Raw genomic sequence first — 21,222 nt, forward strand, 5'->3', positions numbered from 1 at the left:
GCATCAGGCACATTATAGGCCCATCCCATGTCAAGTTCAGTTCTTGGTTAAATGGGCAATATCCTTTTGTAATATTTTACCTTGGAAGAGGTACTTGTCATACATAAACTGTCTCACAAACTCAGGGTTACAAAATTTCTACAAGTGAAAAACGCATCTCATCCACTCACACCGCTTTTTCCCAATCGCTCTTTTCCGCCAAGCGTTTGGATTATAGATTCCAAGAGCTTAATCTCGTTATCGCGTTTGGATATCTGTTCTTGCATCTCTCGGAGCTCTTCCATATGCAGCTTGAAAACCTCTGAAACAATAGTTACAAACAGTCTTCGTTGAATATCATCGACCCGAGAAGCGCATTGATAATTTTAAAAGTTATACATACTTGTGGTGTTTTCAAGCTCTTTTGTAACCTCTTGCGCACGTGACTCAGCAGCTTTTTGAGAAGCCTCAGCTTGACGTTTCTCTGAGCGAGCATGAGCAGCAGCTGTAATGGCAGCATCTAGTTCTCTTTCTAGTGTTTGTACCCTTTGCTCAAGTACCTAAAACAACACACAGGCGAAAATGATTGCACTTGGATATTTCATGGTGAAGCTTCAAAGGTCGAGCCTTTGATGATTTGGTGATTATTAGCATCAACAGTAGACCACAAAATCAAACTACAGGCTCACTGTTATGGAAAAGAGCCAGAATCATAGAACAACAAGACTTGGTTTAGTGCAATTTGGTGATCAAAGCACAGAGATTCTAACTTTTGACCTCATATGAGTTTCCAGATTCACCATCTTATGCAATTCTAGATCAACACTATCACAATGTTATGAATCAACCTAGCTAAGACCAGATCACATGATCAAATCATCAAATCATCAAATCAGAGAGGCAAATCATGATCAATCAGATCGAATCATCAAATTCCACGAAACAAAGCTCCAACGGACCTTGATGGTTCGAGCTTGTTCGGAGACTAGAGAAGCTCTAGCGAAAGTGTCTTCTTCAACGAAGACAGCTTTCTTGAGGAGAAGCTTCTGTAGAGAATCGAGATTCGAAGCCATCTCCGTTATGTTCTCTAACGATCCCTTCCATCTATCCTCGCTCCCTCCGATCTGCTCCTCCATCGGAAGAATCAAAGGCTCTCTCTCCCCCTTTCTCCTTCCCGGAGAAATCAAACTTGACTCGCTGAACGATCAGCCCAATCAAAAGATTCTTTGGGCTTTATTTTACTTAAATAACTCCAGCCCATTAAGTACAGTATTAAATTTCAGCCAATAAGCGGAGAGCACGAGTCAAGTTTCGAGAACGTACCAATGACGTGTACCAATGGTAACACAGGAACTGATAGGATCTCACGCTTGCGCTCTCGTCCACAAGTTCTGATATTAAACTCAGCCCGTTTAACCTTTTGATTGAGTAGCCACGTGTCGAAATCACGGTCACTTGTCTTTTGATTCTCCCGAATTCTTTGGGCTTTATTTTACTTAAATAACTCCAGCCCATTAAGTACAGTATTAAATTTCAGCCAATAAGCGGAGAGCACGAGTCAAGTTTCGAGAACGTACCAATGACGTGTACCAATGGTAACACAGGAACTGATAGGATCTCACGCTTGCGCTCTCGTCCACAAGTTCTGATATTAAACTCAGCCCGTTTAACCTTTTGATTGAGTAGCCACGTGTCGAAATCACGGTCACTTGTCTTTTGATTCTCCCGAAACAAAATCATTATTCTAATTAAAAAATTTGTAAAAAAAAAAAAAAAGAAATTAGGAAGCCTTCATCGTCACTGCTAGAAACTCATCTACACAGTGTCTTTTAGATCTGGAAGTCTATACTATCGCCAGTAATCCAATCTGCCGTTTTCTTCGTTCTGGTTAATTATTTGATCGGTGAAGTTTCGTTGGAGTTGCTAGTGGGAGCATCTGTGTGCAGGTGAGTGTATTTGGTTGATACTCTAGGGTTTTTGATCCTTATTACGTTTCGGTTGAATTTTAATTTGAATTCTTGGTTCTTATGCTCAATGATTGGATAGCAATCGCAGATTTGATTTTTTTTGTTGTTGTTGCATTTAGTGACTTAGATTTCATTTAATGCTCTTCAAAACTGATGAAGAGCATTAAATGGGAGAATCGATCGGTTCATTTCTCAGTTGACAGGCTTGCTATGAGATTTGACTTCTTTTCTATGTGAGTGTTGACTTTTGATAAATGATGAATAATGAATAATGAATAATTGGGAAAGAATGTGTGAATTTTAGGGTTTAGGATTACCTTGAGATTCTGATGGGTTTTGAGGTCTGGATAAGAAAGATTTAAGTCTTTATAATACGAGCTGGGTTTCGATATCTCTATTATTGGAACGTTCTTCAGCTGTTTAATATCTTATGTTTCTTATCCAGAAAGACCAGATCTAGTTGAGGGGGAGTTACATGTTTTTGCTATAGAGGTGATATGTCGGGGTAATGTGCATGGTTTTTAGTGGTGATTTTAAAGAGTTTTCGAGTTGGGAGGAATGTCGGGCTTGTGCTTTGATCAGGTGAGTTGTGTCACTATCGTCTTAAATGCATATTTTTCTTCTTCTTCTTCTGGAAATGCATCATATGGTCTTGTGATGTTGGCATATGTCAATATTTATCCGTGTATAGGCTATGAGATGTTGATCATTTGCAATACAAGGCTCTTTGTTTAGAGTAGCGCATTGATATAGCCGGACTGTCATAGCATAGCATATAGTACTATTCTTCATCCCTGTATCGTTTTTCTCTTTCCTTGCTGATTTTTGTCTGTGTATCTTCTGATGTTTAGATTCTTTATTATTATATCACTGAAGAGTTTGCTGCCATGTTGCTACCTTCATTTGAAGTTCTCGATATTAGATTAGTATCTTGCTAGCATTGCTTCATGCATCTCTCTTTTTGATAATACTCTAGCACTGTATTTCATAAAATACTTCTTGTTATCGCTGCCACTTGGATGTGTTCTGTGTTCAGGCTTGGGAATTCTTTGTTATTCCAATCTTTCCCTAGCTTTTTTTGTTCGAGTTGCTGATTGGTAGCTGCGTTCTTTTCCTATCTTTTCAGCTAGACAATAATATATCAGAAGTATTTCATGGTAACGATGATGGTATAGTGCCAAACTCGGCGAATGAGGCCAGTAGCAGGAAGAAACAAAGACATGAAGATAAGGGTAGCGAAAAACCCCACTTAAAGAGTAATACTTTTATCAAGAAGAAGGGCGATATGTTAGGAAGAAACCCTTGGCCTGAGAACAATTGTGCTGTCTCTCCGGTTTCTCTCGACGCGGGATCAGACAAAGATGTTCAGGATATGACACTAGAGGATGCAAAGATCTCAGATCATGGTTACAACGGTGGCCACGCCAACGAGGCTGAGAATTTCTGCTCTGCGGATCCCATGTTGTGTGACGGTTCCACTGCAACACATGATGGCGTGTATAATAATTATTCCGTCGACAACATTCCAGATGCTGAAAATAATCTCAGTTTTTTGAATAGTGGAGATAAAGAAAGCAATGATCTCTTCTATGGCTGGGGTGACATTGGAAATTTTGAAGATGTGGACAATATGCTTAGGTAACATTTAAAATATTCTCTTTGAGAAAAATTCCCAACACATGGGGGCTCATCCCTTATAGGAAAACGTACTGTACTGAGCTTACACTTGTTCTTTTTGGATGCAACAGGAGCTGTGATTCAACTTTCGGGTTGGAGAGTATTAATAATGAAGATAACCTGTGCTGGTTCTCTTCTGCTCAGCCAAATGAGGATACGCAAATCGCGATGACAGATGATATAAAACCAGACACAATGTTGGGGAACCAAAGAACCCCATTGTTGCAGGTTGAAGACTTTCTGAACAATAGTGAATCCAACCATGGTGTTGAAGATGAATATGGGTATACTGCTGTCGGCGGCTCAGCTCAAGGAAACTCTTCAGAAAATGTATATGATACAAGTATGCAGAAGAAGGATATATTGATGCTGGATGAAGAGGTTAGTCAATTTTTTTATTTTATTTTAGATATTTCTTCCTTGTGTGATGACGTTGGCTTCTTACTACATGTTTGGCATACATTGCATGTTCTCAGTTAGTTCTTTAGATATGGCTTTTTGTACGATAAGACTAGTAGGTTTTCTATCAAATAAATATTTTCAGTGCTGAAGTCTTGATACTCTTCCAGAAATTCATATCAATGCACTAATTTTTGTTTTTTTTACAGGCTAATCTTGAAAAGAAGCAGACTGGTCATCTTCATAATCTTGATGGGTACTCGGATAACAGTTTTACTTTACAGCACAGCGGTATTTCCATTGAAAAAATGGACACAGATCAGTATTATCCTCCCTCTGCATTCCAACAACCAGGTGTTCCATACTCGCATTTCAATTTTGAGCAGCCTTCAAATCAAGTATCAGCATGTGAGAGTAATTCTGGTATCAAATCTGAGAACACACCCAATCCTTCCTCTGCTTCAAATGAGTCATACACATCAAATCAGGGACAATCTGTCGAGAGTTTACAAGGTCCAACTGTTGATGATGATCGGTGTAGGAAGGGATTTGAGAAGAGGGTTAGTTTGCAGCCCGGGCAAGATTTGCCTCCTTTTACTGCAAGTACCAGGAAGAGTAGTAAGACAAACCCCATGGTGTTTCCTGATGCTGCTCCTATCCAAAAGATCGGGCTTGAGGGTGACCACAGAAAGGCTGCAGCTAAAGTGGAAAGATCAAACAGGCAGGAAAGTCCCTGTGTTAGCTCCGTAGTTGATGACATTTCACTGGAAGCAACAAGTTTTCGCCAGCTTCAACAAGTTATAGAACAGGTACAACTTTGTCAATAGATAATGGATATGATGTAACGAAAACAATTACCTATTATGAGCTCTGAAGGTGATTGGTAAAATTTGATCTTCCTTTGTAATTGATATAAACTTACGTGTACATTTTGTTTATTTTGTTGATTTGTACTCGCTTGCTTCAGTTGGATGTTAGGACGAAGCTTTGCATAAGGGACAGCTTATACCGATTGGCCAAAAGCGCCGAGCAGAGACATCATTGTATGGATCCAAATGGTGGAAACAGACAGGTGAAAGGTGTTGGCTCGCATCTCGAGACTGGTGAAACAGACAAGTAAGCACCAGTTGCATACTTCTCCAGTATATTCATCCTTTATCTCCTGTTGTGTACTCATCTTGCAGTTCGTGTAGATTCTGTCATTGATATATGTATTTGTTCTTATCCAGGTACGTGGGATTCTTGGATATAGAAACTGACACAAACCCGATAGACCGATCCATAGCTCATTTGCTGTTTCACAGACCCTCAGACTCGTCTCTTTCATCAGATCAAGATGTTCTCTCTTATAAATCCCGTCCAATGGTAACTTAATAAACACTTACTTCTTACGCACAGCCATTCAGACTTGTAAACTCTGTCGCATAGTGCCTCATTTAGTCATCATATTCTCGACAGATTCCTCAGCCCGACAGTAGTCCGAGCCTGAGGATAGAGAAAGAAGAGGAAACTCAAGAACTTAGAATCGAAGCTGTGGCAAGTGACAACAAGTAGTGATGTCAACTGAAAACTGGCTCTTTCACTGCTGAACCAATCCAGTTATGGTTGTTCCAGTTAGTTACAAAAGTCCCGACTGTTTCTTCCATTAGAATCATGGATTTTGTAACGCGGTTGGGATGATTGTCTGGTTTGGATTCCATTTCGAATTTGATACGCTTGGTTGGTCGGGTCTTTAGACATGTTCATTGCCTTTGTAATATGTTCTGTAGATAAAGATGTTTAGTGTTTCTTGTTTGCAATGCTATAATAATCACTCTACTGTGTATTTCTCTCGACATAAATTACTAAGAAACTTAAGGGTTTTTGATACGTACGAGGCCTTACACCCGCCGATCGTGTATCAGTACTCTCGCAGGGTCCAAAAGTGAGGAAAGGGGAGTAGACGTTTGGCCCAAAGAGCGTTGGTACTAAGAATAATGAATAACGGTCTGGTTGCTGAGTCACAGACAAGATCACGTGCGTAGTTGGTCATCAGGAGAGCATGTGACCATGAGCCGCTAGCGTAACAACTTTTAGTATAAAGAGGAGAGTAGTATGATAGAGAGAGGTTATCAATTGTATTGTCAGCCAAAAGGAGAGTGAGAAACTCATAAGAAAAACTCGTTTGTACTCGCTGGGTTCAATACAATCATTTTTTTTTTTCCTTTTTTCGTTTCTTTTACAAAGTTCGATACATCAAAATTGTATCATTTGGTATCAGAACCCTCAGATCTGGAACCATGCCACCGAAGAAAACAGAGCCAGAGGTTACCTTGGAGTAGATGCAGCACCAGATGAGTAGTCTCTCTCTCTCGTCGAGTAGGAGATCACTCGTTTGGGGCCGATGGAGCAAACGATGAACGTGATGCAGCAACAACTCGCGGTCATGTTCAGTTGTTGGGAGGTTGAGCAACAAGAGAAGGAAGCGGCGAGGGTCAAGCTAAGAGAGTTGGAGAAGGGCAAGGCACATCAAACTGATGACCTTGTTTCGGAACCAACGATCGGAAGCAGAGTTGACTACGAAGGCGAACGTAGGAGCCCGGCAAAGTTTCCGACTCCTTTTCTGATGAGTGAAGAAGGTTACGTCAGTCGGAGCCACAGAGGTCAAGGATCGGGGTTTCACGAGGACTCTTTCCCTTGGCGTCAACCATCGTGGTCTCGTCGGATGGACATACCGACGTTCGATGGATCGGAAGCCGAAGGGTGGATCTTGCGTGTGGAGGAGTATTTTGAGTTGGGGGAGTTTACGGAGGACGCGAAGCTACGGTTGGTTCGGTTGTGCTTCACTGGTGATGTACTGTTGTGGTATCGGTGGGAACGCAACCATTTTCCTTTTCGAAACTGGGAGCAGTTGAGGCTGAGAGTTTTGACACAATACTCAACGCTTCAAGATGTCACTGCCGGCGAACGTATCTTGAAAATCCATCAGGAGGGTACGGTTCGCGATTATAACCGGGATTTTATCAATCTGGCGTCCAACGCGCCGGAGATTCCATAGTCGGTGTTGGAGATGGCGTATAAGAATGGGTTATCGGGTAAGGTTCGCGCGGGGTTAAAATGCTGGAGGCGCGTAGCCTACAACACATGATGAGAGCGGCGCTTAAGGTGGAGGAGTGGGAGACAGAAGAAACGTTGGCTCCGACCAAATCCTCAAAACCCAGTACGGGGTTGAGTAGGCCCAACAGCGAAGTACAGGCCCAATCTTTACCTCTGCCCAAGCCCAAAACTCAGCCTGCGTCTCCAAACCCAAATCAAAAGGGGAATGGAACTAGGGCTCCGTCGAATCAAGGTCGCCTCAAACCACCGTTTCGCCGTTTGACTCCGGCTGAGGTGGAGAAATGGAAGGCTGAGGGCTTGTGTTTCAAATGCGATGAAAAGTTTCATCCCAATCGCCCCTGTGCGCAAGCTCAGCTTACGGTCTTGTTACTTCATGCTAATGGTGTGGAGGAGGAGCTCCTTGATGAACCGTGTGAGCTGGAGGAAGCGGAGGTGGAAGTAAAGGTGTTGGTGGCAGAGGTTTCGGCTAACTCAGTCGTTGGATTGACATCTTCGCGCACGATGAAGCTACGGGGAATGATCAAGGGTCGTGAAGTGATTGTTCTCATCGATAGTGGGGCGACCCACAACTTCATCGCCACAAAGCTTATTGACGAGTTGCAGCTTCCCATGAGTTCCACAAGGAGTTACGAAGTGTTGGTGCCTGGAGGAGTGAATGTCCAAGGCCGAGGCGTGGTCAATGACGTCACCTTGGCTCTGCCTACATGTCAGGTTACAACCAGATTTCTTCCTTTGGAACTGGGCGTGGCTGATGTCATCTTGGGCGTGCAATGGTTAGACACGTTAGGCGAGATGAGGGTGAATTGGAAGTTGCAATGGATGAAGATTTGTGTGGATGAGAAATGGGTGGAATTGCAAGGAGATTTGAGTCTACACTCTGAAGCGGTCTCTTTGAGGTCTCTATGGAAGATTATTGAGGAAGAGGGGGAATGAATCATCGTTGAGTATGGGGGACCACAGAGTGAGGATAAGATCATTGTGGGGGCTTTACCAGGGGAATGGGAGGAGTTATTGCGGAAATACTCGAGGGTGTTTGCGGAACCTACTGAGCTGCCGCCTTCGCGTGGTAAAGAACACAGTATCACGTTGGAGGAAGGTGCACGCCCAGTCAGTGTGCGTCCTTTTCGCTACCCTCAAATTCAGAAGGCCGAGATCGAGCGACATATTGCGTCAATGTTGGCGACTGGAATCATTCAAGAGAGTGGCAGTCCTTTCTCTAGTCCTGTTTTGCTCGTGAGAAAGAAGGACGGTAGCTGGCGTTTTTGTGTGGATTACAGGGCATTGAATAGGGTCACGGTTCTTGACAAGTACCCTATTCCTATGATCGATCAGCTTCTGGATGAACTTCATGGGTATCGTGTGTTCTCCAAGCTCGACTTACGCTCCGGTTATCATCAGATCTTGGTCAAGAAGGAGGACATTCCCAAGACCGCTTTTCGCACACACGATGGGCACTATGAGTTTCGTGTGATGCCTTTCGGCTTGTCCAACGCACCTGCTACTTTCCAATCCTTGATGAACCAGGTCTTCAGGCCCTATCTCTGTCGATTTGTACTCGTCTTTTTCGACGATATTCTGGTGTACAGTCGAACTAGAGAGGAACACAAGGAGCATCTGCGATTGGTCTTGAAGGTTCTTGAGGAACATAAGTTGTATGCGAACCTCAAGAAATGTCAATTTGGTAGCTCCCAGGTGGAGTACTTGGGGAACAATATCTCGGGACTAGGTGTAGCAGTTGATGGGGAGAAGATAAAAGTGATGTTACAATGGGCTGAACCCAAGAATGTCAAGGAGTTGCGGGGCTTCTTGGGGTTGACGGGTTATTACCGAAAGTTTGTCCAAGACTACGGCAGTATTGCGAGACCTTTGATGTGCTTGTTACGGAAGGAGCAGTTCCAGTGGAATCAGGCGGCCACAGAGGCGTTTCAAGCTTTACAGCGAGCGATGACTACAGTGCTAGTCCTTGCCATGCCGAACTTCGAGATTCCATTTGTGGTCGAGTCAGACGCATCTGGTTTTGGATTGGGAGCGGTACTCATGCAGAATTACCGGCCTATTGCCTACTTCAGTCAGGCGTTGACGAAAATACAGAGACTTAAGTCGATCTACGAGCGCGAACTCATGGCGATTGTGTTTGCAGTTCAGAAATGGCGCCATTACCTGCAGGGCCGTCGCTTTGTGGTTCGTACGGATCAAAAGAGCCTGAGGTTTTTGATAGAACAGAGAGAAGTGAACCTCGAGTACAAGAAGTTAACTAAGCTACTTGTGTTCGACTTTGAGATTATCTACAAACCGGGAATGGAGAATAAGGCAGTGGATGCGTTATCGAGACAGGTCGCACCTCACGAACTGTTTGCTGTTTCAATGACTACTGCCTTACAGCTAGAAGAGATAGCGTGTGAAGTTGACAAGGATCCTGCGTTGCAGTAACTTCGTACGGAAGTACAGGCAGACTCATCAAAACACCCTGATTTCTCGGCCGTACAAGGGAGGCTGCTTCGTAAGGGAAAGTTGGTATTACCTAAGACCTCCACTTTGATTGGGGTTATTATGTCAAGAGTATCATGATGGGAAATTGGGAGGTCCACGGGGGAGTTCTCAAGATACAGAGGAGAATTGGAGAGCTATTTTTTTGGGAGGGGATGATGACTGACATCAGACGCTTTGTCTCTGTGTGGCAGGTGTGTCAGCGCCACAAATACTCCACATTGGCCCCAGGAGGATTGCTTCAACCATTACCGGTTCCGGAGCAGGTTTGGGAGGACATCTCCATGGACTTTGTTGAGGGTCTTCCGCGTTCTCGAGGCTTGAATACAGTCATGGTGGTGGTGGACAGGCTCTCAAAATATAGTCACTTCATCGGTCTCAGCCACCCATTCACTGCGACTGATGTAGCTCTCGTGTTCATACAAGAGATTGTCAAACTACATGGGTTCCCTCGATCCATCGTCTCCGACCGCGACAAGGTTTTCACTAGTGCATTTTGGAAAGAACTCTTTCGCCTTTCAGGGACACGCTTGTGCTTCAGCACTGCGTTATCATCCTCAGTCCGATGGGCAAACCAAGGTGACTAACCGAAGTATGGAGACGTATCTATGCTGCTTCGCTAGCGAGAAACCAAAGACCTGGGCCACCTATCTGGCGTGGGCAGAACTAAGTTACAACTCTGCTTTCCACTCAGCTCTGAAGATGACTCCTTTCCGTGCGCTATACGGCAGGGATCCTCCTACTTGGATCAAGTTTGAAAATGGTTCTACTACTAATGGGGAGTTAGAGGGGCAATTGAAAGATAGGGATGGAGTGTTGAAACTGTTGAGGGAGAATCTGCACCGTGCCCAACAAATCATGAAGGACAAGGTTGATAAGCATAGACGGGAGATGACTTTTGAAGTGGGTGAGTGGGTCTATGTGAAATTGCGTCCTTACAGACAGAAAACTTTAGCAAGGAGACTCAATGAAAAGTTGTATGCACGTTTCTATGGTCCGTTCGAGATTGAGGCGAAGATTGGGAAGGTTGCATATAAAGTGAAGCTACCCGAGGAGGCAAAAATTCACCCCAGGTTCCACGTTTCTCAGTTGAAAAAAACAGTAGGGGAAACGAGTGACAGCTTACCTTTGCCTCCGCAGTTGAACAGCGAAGGTGAACTAATTGTGGTTCCTGAAGGAGTGGTGGCGTCGCGTGTTCACGAGGTACTGATCAGAAGGAGGTACTGATTAAGTGGAAGGGTCTTCCTGATCATGAGTGTTCTTGGGAATGGGTTTCTGCAATAAAAAAACGTTTTCCGTCCTTTGACCTTGAGGACAAGGTCAATTTCGTTGGGGATGGTATTGATACGTACGAGGCCTTACACCCGCCGATCGTGTATCAATACTATCGCAGGGTCCAAAAGTGAGGAAAGAAAAGTAGACGTTTGGCCCAAAGAGCGTTGGTACTTGAGGACAGATTCTAAAAGAAGAATAATGAATAACGGTCTGGTTGCTGAGTCACATACAAGATCACGTGCGTCGTTGGTCATCAGGAGAGCATGGAATCATGAACCGCTAGTGTAACAACTTTTAGTATAAAGAGGAGAGTAGTACGATAGAGAGAGGTTATCAATTGTGTTGCCATTTCAGCCAAAAGAAGAGTGAGAAACTCCTAAGAAAAACGCGTTTGTACTCGCTAGGGTCAATACAATCATCTTTTTTCCTTTTCTCGGTTCTTTTACAAAATTCGATACATCAAAAGTGTATCAGTTTTCACTTCCAATAATAGTTTTGTAACATGATGGATATGGATGGAACAATGTAATAAAAAGAGAAGAAGACAGTTTGGTAACATTTTAATCGAAATTTTGTCTGAGTTGCATCTCAGTTTCACTTTTCCAAGAAGCGTGAGAGGATTGCCCTCTCATTCTTTTGCTCTTCTCTTTATCTTTGATCGTAGAGCCTTTCTTCTTTGCATCTACGTCCGGTAATGGCCGGTCACCACAAAGTGGGCATACCATTCCTCTCGCGCTTGTATATGTTTTTGGTACTCCACATTGCAGACACATCCTAAACACGACAAAAAAAAACACTAATCAAGCTCTGATTTTGCAATATGAGTTGATGAAGAGACAAAGGGATAGCTATATATTCATATACCTTAAGAGATCTGCAGCTTCTTCTGCATTTGGATTGGCTGCAGTAGATATCCGCTTTTCACCATTCTCTGAAGATGATGGTGCATCAATATCGTTTCTGACTCTCTCATGGATCCCAACAAGTTGAGGTTTTGCTTCCATGACAACACCTATAAACCAGCCGATAGAGACAATACCCATCAGTGTTAAGCTAGCTTTAAAAGCAGAATCCGAAAACCAAATTAGATAGAGATAATAACTCAGTTCCTTGTTTTCTAATGCACAACGTTTATGCTTCAAAGTACCCTAAACAAGCCAAGCTTCTAAAAAACTCAACCTTTCCCATCTATTTTTGGTTACCGATCAATAATCCTATTAACCTCTATAATCCTAAGAATTTGAATGGCATTGATGTGTACCTTTAGTACAATCTAACAGCGTCAAAAGATGAACCTTGTCATTTTTGAAATAACAAAAAAAAGCTAGAAAGATGCAAACAAGTGGTTGGTAGTACCTTTAGGTTTAGCTTTCTTCTTTTTGCGGGTAAGACGCTTAGCATGCTCAGCATCTCTAGCTGTAGCTTCTTCATCCGCTTCAGTGCGGTTGTTTAGAAACTCCGGTGGCCCTGATATCTGCAAATTTATTCACAGAAACAAAGCAAACCAGTTCACAGACTTGCTAGGCCAACTAACCCTAACAAGTTTTCACTATCGAATCTCTCTAATATTCAAACATAAACCCTAAAAGCCCTAAAATTCAATTTACAGATCATTCGGTTTCACCGCGAATCTACTCAATCGACTAGTCGAATTTGATGAATTCTAGGGTTACCAAGTATAAAAAAGAGAATGATGACCTGAGAGAAAACGTCGTTAGCTGAAGGAAGGCCAGAGTCTTTGGCGGAGTGGGATGCAGAGAAATCGAACACTGAAGAAGAAGATCCGTATCTCTCAACGCCATGATTCTCGTCTTCTTCGTCGGAGTTCTCGTAATCCCTCTCCTCTGCATCTTCTTCTTCTGCAGAAGAATAACCTTGGAGCAGCGTCAAGCTCATCTTCGAAGATCTGTCGTCTCTCAATGAGCCGCAAAATCGAATATAAAAAGAACTTCTGTTTATTTATGCTTTAGCCCCCTAGATGTACTGTAAATCGCATTCCAATCCCCGGTTCAAACCGGAAGTAGAGAGTTTCCGGTTTAGTTAGAAAGATTTATAAACCGATTTGGTCTGCTGCTTGTGAGGCAAAAACCTTTGAGATGATAAGAAGCTTTCGGTTAACCTCTTTGCTCTCGGCCGCTAAACCTCTCCGCTCTTTTGCTTGTTCATCTTCTCCGGCGAGAGTAGCACCGCCATGCGCGTCGTTTGCAGAGGAAAAATCAAGTCCACCACCAAATTCTCTTAGTATAACTCCTCCCAAGACTCCGCTATTCCTTACAAAGCCGTCGCACGCAGCTCCTTTGTCGGAGGTTTGGAAATGGCACGACTGGGCGAAAGATCTCGCCTCCTCCGTAGATAATTCTTCAACCAAGGCTGAAGACAGCCTCGACTCTATCCTCCTCCTCCGCGAGCTGAAATGGCTAATCGAAGACTCGATCGAAGCCGATCATCCGGTGATTACCGGAACGGAAGTAACGTACGACGGAGAGAAGAGTGTGAAGCTGAGAGCGTCGTTGGAGGAGCTATACGATCTATGGCGTCAGAGGATAGAGAAGCGGCGGCCGTTTCAGTACGTGGTGGGATGCGAGCACTGGAGAGATCTGGTGCTGTGCGTCGAGGAAGGTGTTCTTATTCCGAGACCAGAGACGGAGCTCATCGTCGATATGGTGGAGAAAGTGGTAACGAGAGACGAATGGTTTAAGAGAGGGACTTGGGCCGATCTCGGAACAGGAAGCGGCGCGATTGCGATCGGCGTTGCTAGAGTCTTGGGTGGTTGTGGGAGAGTTGTAGCCACAGATCTCAGTCCCGTGGCGATCGCCGTTGCGGGAAACAATGTTAAAAGATACGGCCTTGAGGTTAGTAGGTTGGAGAGATTCTTAAACATTCTTTGAGCTTTGGTTTCTTTGTTACCTTAAGTGATAACGTTTTGGTTTGTATCCAGGGAGTGATTGAAGTAAGAGAAGGTTCTTGGTTTGAGCCATTGAAAGAACTTGAAGGAAAGCTTGTGGGGCTTGTGAGTAATCCACCGTACATACCAAGTGATGACATTCCAGGTTTACAAGCTGAGGTTGGTAGACACGAACCGAAACTTGCGTTGGACGGTGGTGTCGATGGGACTGATAGTCTTCTCCATCTTTGTGATGGGGCTTCTCGGATGCTTACGAGCGGCGGCTTCTTCGCTTTCGAGGTTACTCTCTCTCTCCCTCTTTCTCCAAATCCTTCACTACTTACTTAGACTCCTTTTGCATTTGAACGAGTGTAAGATTTGCTACTAAAAGATCAAGTGTCAGTAGTATCATTTACACTACATTTGTATTAATAATCACATGATCCACCATGAATGATGAATCTTTTGATGGTGCAGACCAATGGAGAGAAGCAAAGCAAGATGATCGTTGATTACATGACCGTTGATCTCAAGAACAGTTTCTCTGATGTGAAGATAGTTTCTGATTTTGCTGGAATCTGTCGGTTCGTGACTGGCTTTCGTCTCTGAGATTTAAATCTACTCACTGTGGTGCCATTTCCCTATAATATATGTACTAATTGAGCTACAAAATGTATGGAGTTGTGAAATTATTTTTTTGCTCAAAATTATGAACTGAGTTCAGCGGAAGAATCTTGTTTGTTTCTCAATATCAAGATTAGGCCTGGGCGTTCGGTTTCGGACCGGTTGATTCGGATTTTCTGTATTATGCTCATAAGTACCATTCGGTTTTTACTAATTATCAGATCGGGTTCGGTTCCTTCCGGATTCGGTTCGGATTGGATTTAACTAATGTTTAAAATCGTACAAAAATATATTTTTAAAACCTCGAAAACTGACCAAAATCATTTCAAAATATATAAATTATTTACAAATCTAATTAAAAATTAGTTAAACTATCTAAATTAACTAAAAAGTATTCAAAATAACAAATAAAACAAACTACAAAAATATTTTGAATACTCTAAAATATCTAAATCACCTTAATATATATAAAAGCATTAACATATTTAACTAATTTCGGATATCTTCGAATCCTAATTCGGATTTCGGTTCGGTTCGGTTCGGTTCGGATTATAACCAAAATCCGAAGTAGTAAGTTCATAAATCCCATTCGGATATTTTTGTAAAACAGTTCGAATTCGGTTTCGGTTTTTCTGGTTCTGTTAAGATCGGTACTTCGGGTTGAGTTAAAAACGCTCCGACCTGATCAAGATGGAAGGAGTACAAAAGTAACAGCTTTTCAAATTGATACATCATAATAGTATAAAATCATTGGTAAATGACGTGATTATAATGGATTGTAATACGAATATGGGCTTTTAAAAGCCCATACTAGATTACATTTTGTAGAGTGGCCCATTTTATGCTTTATATAGTTCATCACTCAGCTTCCAGACTTTAGGTTTTTTAGCAGAATCGATTTCACGTAAAGCTCCCGCCGCCTCCTTCTACAGGTGCGTTGATTGCTCCGTCCTACTGATAACGTCTTCGTTTTCTCAGCGCTTCTTTCGATCTTGGATCTTTCTTAGTGTCACTTACATGTTCGTATAAGCTTTGCGTGATGATTTTGGAGTCTTAGTTTCTTAGTTTTTTCAATGTTGTTCTCGCTGCTCAATGGTCTATAGCACTTGTAGAACATTTTTCTGACTTAGGGAATCTGTGGTGCAAGAACAATAGTTGTTGGTTATTTGTTGATTTGATCTTTGGTTGATATGGGGATCTTAAATATGCCACGTTTCTGTGAATGCAGAATGGATTCTCAGATCAAGCACGCCGTGGTCGTGAAGGTTATGGGGAGAACTGGTTCTCGTGGTCAGGTGACTCAGGTTAGAGTCAAGTTCACAGATTCAGACCGTTTTATTATGAGGAATGTTAAAGGACCGGTGAGGGAAGGAGACATCCTAACTCTTCTCGAGTCCGAGAGAGAAGCCAGAAGACTCCGTTGATTCATATGCCATTATCTATGCAAGTGTTACCATGTTTTACAGTTTGATGACTATGCAAGTGTTACCATGTTTTACAGTTTGATGATGCCCTCTTATGTTTCTTGACCTTATGGTTGTTTTTTTGTCTAAGAAATACTCTGTTTTAATTTACTTGAATTTTGTTAAGACTGTTTGATTCGAGAAATGAATCTTTTTTCATACATGAAACTTTTAAATCGGTAAAATATTTAGGTGGCAAAATTTTTCATCTATGGTATATCTATTCTAAAGCTTCTTCACATATTAACATTTCTGATTCCAGTATCTGGATGGTCTTCTGTGTTTTGAACTCTTGATTAACAACCGCATTATATATATATATATATGTATATATAGTAGTTGAGATCTTGGAGGCTTTGCATATTTTATCATTAATCTCACTCTGTACCGACAAAGTAATTTAGAACACGAGGTTTAGGATTTTTTTTTTTCCATCAATAATTTCTTTAATTAAAGGGACAAGCCCGACGGATACAAAGTCCATCACTAAGTGCAAACTTAAAACACACACAAGGCCCACAAACCCAACTAAAGAAATCCTAGAAACCGAAAAGGACGCCGCCGTACCCGTGAACCATCGCTTCGAGCCACGACGTCGCCCCCCTTCAAGCCACCCCCTGTGAAACATCCATCGATCAATCCACCGGAACACATCAGAGCTCGTCAGCTCCACCCCATCATCACCGCAAACGCCCTTCAAATCAGATGCTTCTATTATCGGAGAGCATCAATCGCAAGGACGAGATCTCATCCGCCACCATTAATCACCAGCACCGAGAAGAAGACTTCGCACAAACCGTCACCATAAACCACCGGAGAGCGTCAATCATCCTCCGACGAGAGCTTCTCCATCAAAACCAACCCGAAACCGCAAAAACAAAAATAAAAAACCCTAAAACGGAAATAGGAGACCAAGAGCCGGCGACGCAAGGCAAAGAACACCTTCACTCACCTCCTGGAGACTAAAGCCGGCGAAAACAGAGCTGAAGAAGCCTCCACCTCCCGGAAACAAGGCCGGCGGCGATGGAACTTTAGAAGCCTCCACCTCCCGGAATCGAAACCTAATCTAACAAACCGACTTCACCACACCCACCCTTCACACAATCGCGTCGTTACTCCAGACGCAGCGCCACCAATGATGTCAGATGAGGTCTGGACCAGAGCTCCGACAAGGCGATAGGGAAAGGAGGCGAGGGAGAAGCAGGGAGTTTTCTCAACAGGAAAGCGAAGGGTTCCAGCGACGACACGCTCGCTCACGCGCCGGCCGTATGCCGGACCCGAGATAGGATCTATCATTCAAAAAAAATTCAAATTTATATTTTCAAACATAAAATAAAGACATGGCCTGTGGTATAAGTATAAGTTATAACTAACCCCTCCACTGGATTAAGAAGTGTGTGCTTGGGCATACGTTTAAGGACAGCAAGCCCATTAAGTCTTTCAAAAAATAACGCGGCAGGCCTATCTGGCAGCAGCTGTAAATTATAACATAACGAGAATTACCAATTTAACCCTCTTTCGACGCGGATCTTGCGCCTTTCTATCTCAAATCATCTTTCTCGTTGATCTCTTTGACAACAACACCGAGATAGAGCCAATCACAAATCCTTCCTCCTGGTTAGTCGATTCTCGATTCTCATTTTTGCCACATCGTTATCGTTAGGGCTTTGTTATTGTCAGCTTCGATTTGAAATTTGATTCTATTTGATTCGCCGTCGTTATTTTTTATTTTTTTGTGTGTGTTTGTGATCTGATCTCGTATTGAAATTTATCTAATATCGCATTGTTGAGATCTGACTGACTCGCATCATCACATGGTTGATTTTGATTCCAATCTGGAAAATTTTGACTCTAGATTTTGGCGGCGTTGAGGAGAGACATCACAATGTCAAGCGTAGAGGATGCGAAAGAGCAAGGGAACCTCACCAGTGACGCAGAAAAGTCAATGCCATCATCACAGCAAGAGGTATTCCCATCACACACACAAGCATAATAATCATCAATTTAATAATAGTGATTTCCTCTTGAAATTGCATTTGTGTGGTAGGAGGCTGCTGTAAAGAGCAAGTATGGAGGTCTCATGCCAAAGAAACCACCTCTCATTTCCAAGGTATGTTTAATAATTTTATTCACCTCTAATAAGATTTTGTGTGTTTCTGAGATGTGTTGTTTTTTTTATATAAGGATCATGAACGAGCATACTTTGACTCAGCTGATTGGGCTCTAGGAAAGGTAAAAACTTTGGTTCCATGAGTGTTTTCTTTCTTTCTTGTTATCAAATATCAGTGATCTAACAATCGGTCTAAGCGGCAAATCGGACCTAACGATTTTCTAAACTCTCAAAAATTAATCTACAAGTCTGACTAATCAATAATCCCATATAAAGCGCCTAACTATCTTTTAGCGATTTCTTGAACATTGTCAAATATTATAGATTCTCTATTGTACTGCAACTCTCATGGTTGATTTGCTTGAAACAGCAAGGTGTTGCTAAGCCAAAGGGACCCTTAGAAGCTCTTCGTCCCAAGTTACAGGTGAACGTGCTTTTACCACGTTTCAGCTGTGTGTGTGTGTGTGTGTTTTTTTTTCCTTTATGCCGGCTGTATCTTATCTAAGTTCTTTGTCTCCTTTTCCTACAGCCAACGCAGCAGCAGACGCGTTACAGGAAGTCTCCATGTGCTCCATCCGGTGAAGGTAATTCTTTTTCTTTTCATCTCATCATATTCAAAGCAAATTAAGGACTTACTGATCCATCTCGTTGCTCTGATATTATTACAGATGGAGGAGCTGCTCAGGGCGAATGAGTTTCTGACTACGAGGAGTAGAGACCAGAGAGAGAGAGAGGGAGAGATATGGGAGCTCTTTATGTAATAACTTTGTTATAATCGGTTATTGTCTGTTCATTTGAAACAACAGATATGTTTTTCAATAAATCTTAACTCTGATCGCATAACGACGTTATAGTTTTAGCCTTTCTGTATGGAATCTCCGATTATATCTTTATATTGTTTATGAGAAACCTTCCGTGAAAGACCTAAATCAGGGCAGTCTAATAACAAGTTCAAGTAGAGCGGTTAAAAAAGATTTGAATATAAATTATATAAAAACATTGAAAAGAAATATATAAATTATGGTCTAAATTTTTAATTTTTAGGTGTATTGCCAAATTTAAAATTTTATAAGTTTAAAAGAAACGTTAAACATATATATATAAATAAAAGGGAGAATTCTAATTTTGCCACAATTTGTAACCATTTTTCGAATTACCTTAGCTTTAAATGATAAACATTTTTGTAAACACCTTAAATTTGTGATGAAAAATGACTAAATTAAATCTCATAAATTATTTATAAAATTTTATAAACTCAATCAACTCCCTAAATACTAAACTTTGAACCTAAATGTTATGATATTTTGATTGAAGATATTCTTGGAAAGTGATGTTCACTTTATTGTATTTCAAACAATTTCTCATAAAAATATTAACCTTTAAAACTATATAATTAAAACTATTGTTAAAATACCGTTAATACTATTTTGAACAGGGCCTAGAAATAATTTTAGACATCATTGGCCTAACTATTTGATATATACAGCTTAACTTTCATCGGATTGGGTAACATTGACAAAGTTTATAAGATAACTATAACTATTAATTGAAAAACGGGAAATCAGCCAAAAAAACACTGAACTTTGCGGGAATTGCCAAAAGAAACCTGGACATATGGGCTAGCCAATAAAATCCTGAACTTTTGTTGACTTTTCGGGTTTATTAAGAAACTTACGATTGACTGACTAGATAAACACACCGTTAACCGAGTTAACTGTTAATTAAGCGGACGTTAATTTTGGGTGTTAAAGTATACGACGTCGTTTCATCACTTTGTCTGATTAAAGACAAACGACGTCGTTTATATAGTTGTGTTAATAAAAATATGTGTTTCCTACGGCTCGAACTCGTGTACTCGGGTTTAATGGTAGGGGTTTTTGCCACTGAGCTAGTGGACTTTGCAATGGATATACGAACACAGTTTCTTTTATTCTCTTTGAATCCGAGTTAAATGAATCAAAAAGAAACGACGGTTTTCTCCTCCGATTGGTATAAACCCTAAATGGGCGAAATCATAAATCCAGTTCGCGATTCTCTTCGATCTCGTCCTTAAAAATCTCGATTCTCATCTCTCCTTCTTCGAGTATCGCATGATGAGTTCGGGTTGTGAGGATTCGTCTCATCTCTCCTTTCCATTCCTTGTGAACTTCGTCTTTACCATCTCTACAAGAGAAATCCCCAAATCGATTTGAGAAATTAGGGTTACGTTCAAACACGGGTTTCATTTTGTTTGATTGCAATCAAACACATCTTTTGATCAATAAAAATAAACATGTGTGATAACCTTCCGAAAGGTCCACTAGCTCAGTGGCAATACCCCCTTACGACCACGAGTGCACGGGTTCGAGTCCAAGCAACAACAATTTTAATTAAGCAAAACGACGTCGTCTTGAGATTTTGTGTTTAATAAAACAACTGAATGAAACGACGTAGTTTCACTAAACGGCAGTAATTAACGGTGAGTTAACACTGTCTTAACTGTCGGTTAACTGTGTGTTAATTTGGTTAGTCAACCGTAAGTTTGTGAATTAACTAAAAAAGTCAACAAAAAATCGGGGTTTTATTGGTCAGGTTCGAGTACAGGTTTCTTTTGGAAATTCCCGCAAAGTTCAGTGTTTTTTTGGCCGATTTCTCATTGAAAAACTGATGTTAATGTTGCAATCATAAGGCGACGTAGCAGATATCTTTTTTTTTTTTTGTAACTGACGTAGCAGATATCTTCTCCATGCAAATCGAGAAGTATGGTAGTATATGTACTTTCTCTCACTATTTCAAGATAATACTTGTTATATCTTATTGAAGATAAATAGGTTGAGCTGAGCTCGTTTATGAAATATTTACTTCACGAATTTGAGTTAAACTGAGCAACTTAGCTCACTTTGAAAACTCTAACTATGCTAGAGGTGTCTGTCTTTAAAAGGAGAATATTTCAAGCAACTGATTTTTCAGAGATACTAAATACATAGTGTTAAGCAAAGGACAGAACTTAAGTTCACCGGTGAACCTTTCAATTCACCTCCCTTTTAGGACCAATCAAAGTGACATATAAATTATTAATTAAAAATCTTTAAATTAAATAAAAAATAGGTACAAAAAATAAAAACGCTAATTTTAACGACGCTAACGCTTCCAGCTAAACCCTAAACCCTAAACCCTAAATCTTAAATTCTAAACTCTATACCATAAATTCTAAACTCAAATCCAAACCCCTAAACCCAAACCCTATACCCTAAACCCAAATTATATACCCTAAACCCAAAA

At 41.5% G+C, this 21,222-nt stretch overlaps 6 protein-coding genes across 7 annotated transcripts; 4 read left to right on the forward strand and 2 right to left on the reverse strand.

Annotated features, from left to right (window-relative positions):
* Positions 1-43: 43 nt before the first annotated feature.
* On the reverse strand, positions 44-1,201 carry LOC106334580 (myosin heavy chain, muscle). The gene is made up of 3 exons (XM_013772880.1): positions 939-1,201; positions 383-539; positions 44-301 (listed from the first exon to the last, which is right to left on the reverse strand). Exons 1-3 carry the CDS (start codon positions 1,113-1,115, stop codon positions 159-161), a joined length of 477 nt encoding a protein of 158 aa, XP_013628334.1. The 5' UTR covers positions 1,116-1,201; the 3' UTR covers positions 44-158.
* Positions 1,202-1,672: 471 nt separating this feature from the next.
* On the forward strand, positions 1,673-5,878 carry LOC106334576. Of its 2 annotated transcripts, XM_013772874.1 has the most exons (8): positions 1,734-1,925; positions 2,392-2,528; positions 3,073-3,584; positions 3,695-4,004; positions 4,232-4,831; positions 4,990-5,138; positions 5,252-5,387; positions 5,481-5,878. In XM_013772874.1, exons 2-8 carry the CDS (start codon positions 2,505-2,507, stop codon positions 5,574-5,576), a joined length of 1,827 nt encoding a protein of 608 aa, XP_013628328.1. In that variant the 5' UTR covers positions 1,734-1,925; positions 2,392-2,504; the 3' UTR covers positions 5,577-5,878. The 2 variants fall into 2 exon arrangements, with proteins under 2 accessions (XP_013628329.1, XP_013628328.1); XM_013772875.1 differs by lacking the exon at positions 2,392-2,528 and having other exon boundaries at positions 1,673-1,925.
* Positions 5,879-11,388: 5,510 nt separating this feature from the next.
* Positions 11,389-12,819, reverse strand: LOC106334579. Its single transcript, XM_013772879.1, has 4 exons — positions 12,579-12,819; positions 12,237-12,354; positions 11,745-11,892; positions 11,389-11,654 (listed from the first exon to the last, which is right to left on the reverse strand). Exons 1-4 carry the CDS (start codon positions 12,774-12,776, stop codon positions 11,441-11,443), a joined length of 678 nt encoding a protein of 225 aa, XP_013628333.1. The 5' UTR covers positions 12,777-12,819; the 3' UTR covers positions 11,389-11,440.
* A 156-nt stretch (positions 12,820-12,975) lies between these two features.
* LOC106329427 (release factor glutamine methyltransferase) lies at positions 12,976-14,471 on the forward strand. Its single transcript, XM_013768079.1, has 3 exons — positions 12,976-13,732; positions 13,819-14,064; positions 14,242-14,471. Exons 1-3 carry the CDS (start codon positions 12,977-12,979, stop codon positions 14,371-14,373), a joined length of 1,134 nt encoding a protein of 377 aa, XP_013623533.1. The 5' UTR covers position 12,976; the 3' UTR covers positions 14,374-14,471.
* Positions 14,472-15,272: 801 nt separating this feature from the next.
* Positions 15,273-16,012, forward strand: LOC106332149 (40S ribosomal protein S28-2). Its single transcript, XM_013770617.1, has 2 exons — positions 15,273-15,320; positions 15,617-16,012. Exon 2 carries the CDS (start codon positions 15,618-15,620, stop codon positions 15,810-15,812), a length of 195 nt encoding a protein of 64 aa, XP_013626071.1. The 5' UTR covers positions 15,273-15,320; position 15,617; the 3' UTR covers positions 15,813-16,012.
* Positions 16,013-17,355: 1,343 nt separating this feature from the next.
* Positions 17,356-18,852, forward strand: LOC106331970. The gene is made up of 7 exons (XM_013770413.1): positions 17,356-17,468; positions 17,707-17,817; positions 17,899-17,961; positions 18,036-18,083; positions 18,332-18,385; positions 18,491-18,545; positions 18,630-18,852. Exons 2-7 carry the CDS (start codon positions 17,737-17,739, stop codon positions 18,653-18,655), a joined length of 327 nt encoding a protein of 108 aa, XP_013625867.1. The 5' UTR covers positions 17,356-17,468; positions 17,707-17,736; the 3' UTR covers positions 18,656-18,852.
* The last annotated feature ends 2,370 nt before the right edge of the window (positions 18,853-21,222 follow it).

The sequence above is a fragment of the Brassica oleracea genome, chromosome C3, assembly GCF_000695525.1.
Source record: "Brassica oleracea var. oleracea cultivar TO1000 chromosome C3, BOL, whole genome shotgun sequence".
Classification (NCBI taxonomy): Eukaryota; Viridiplantae; Streptophyta; class Magnoliopsida; order Brassicales; family Brassicaceae; genus Brassica; species Brassica oleracea.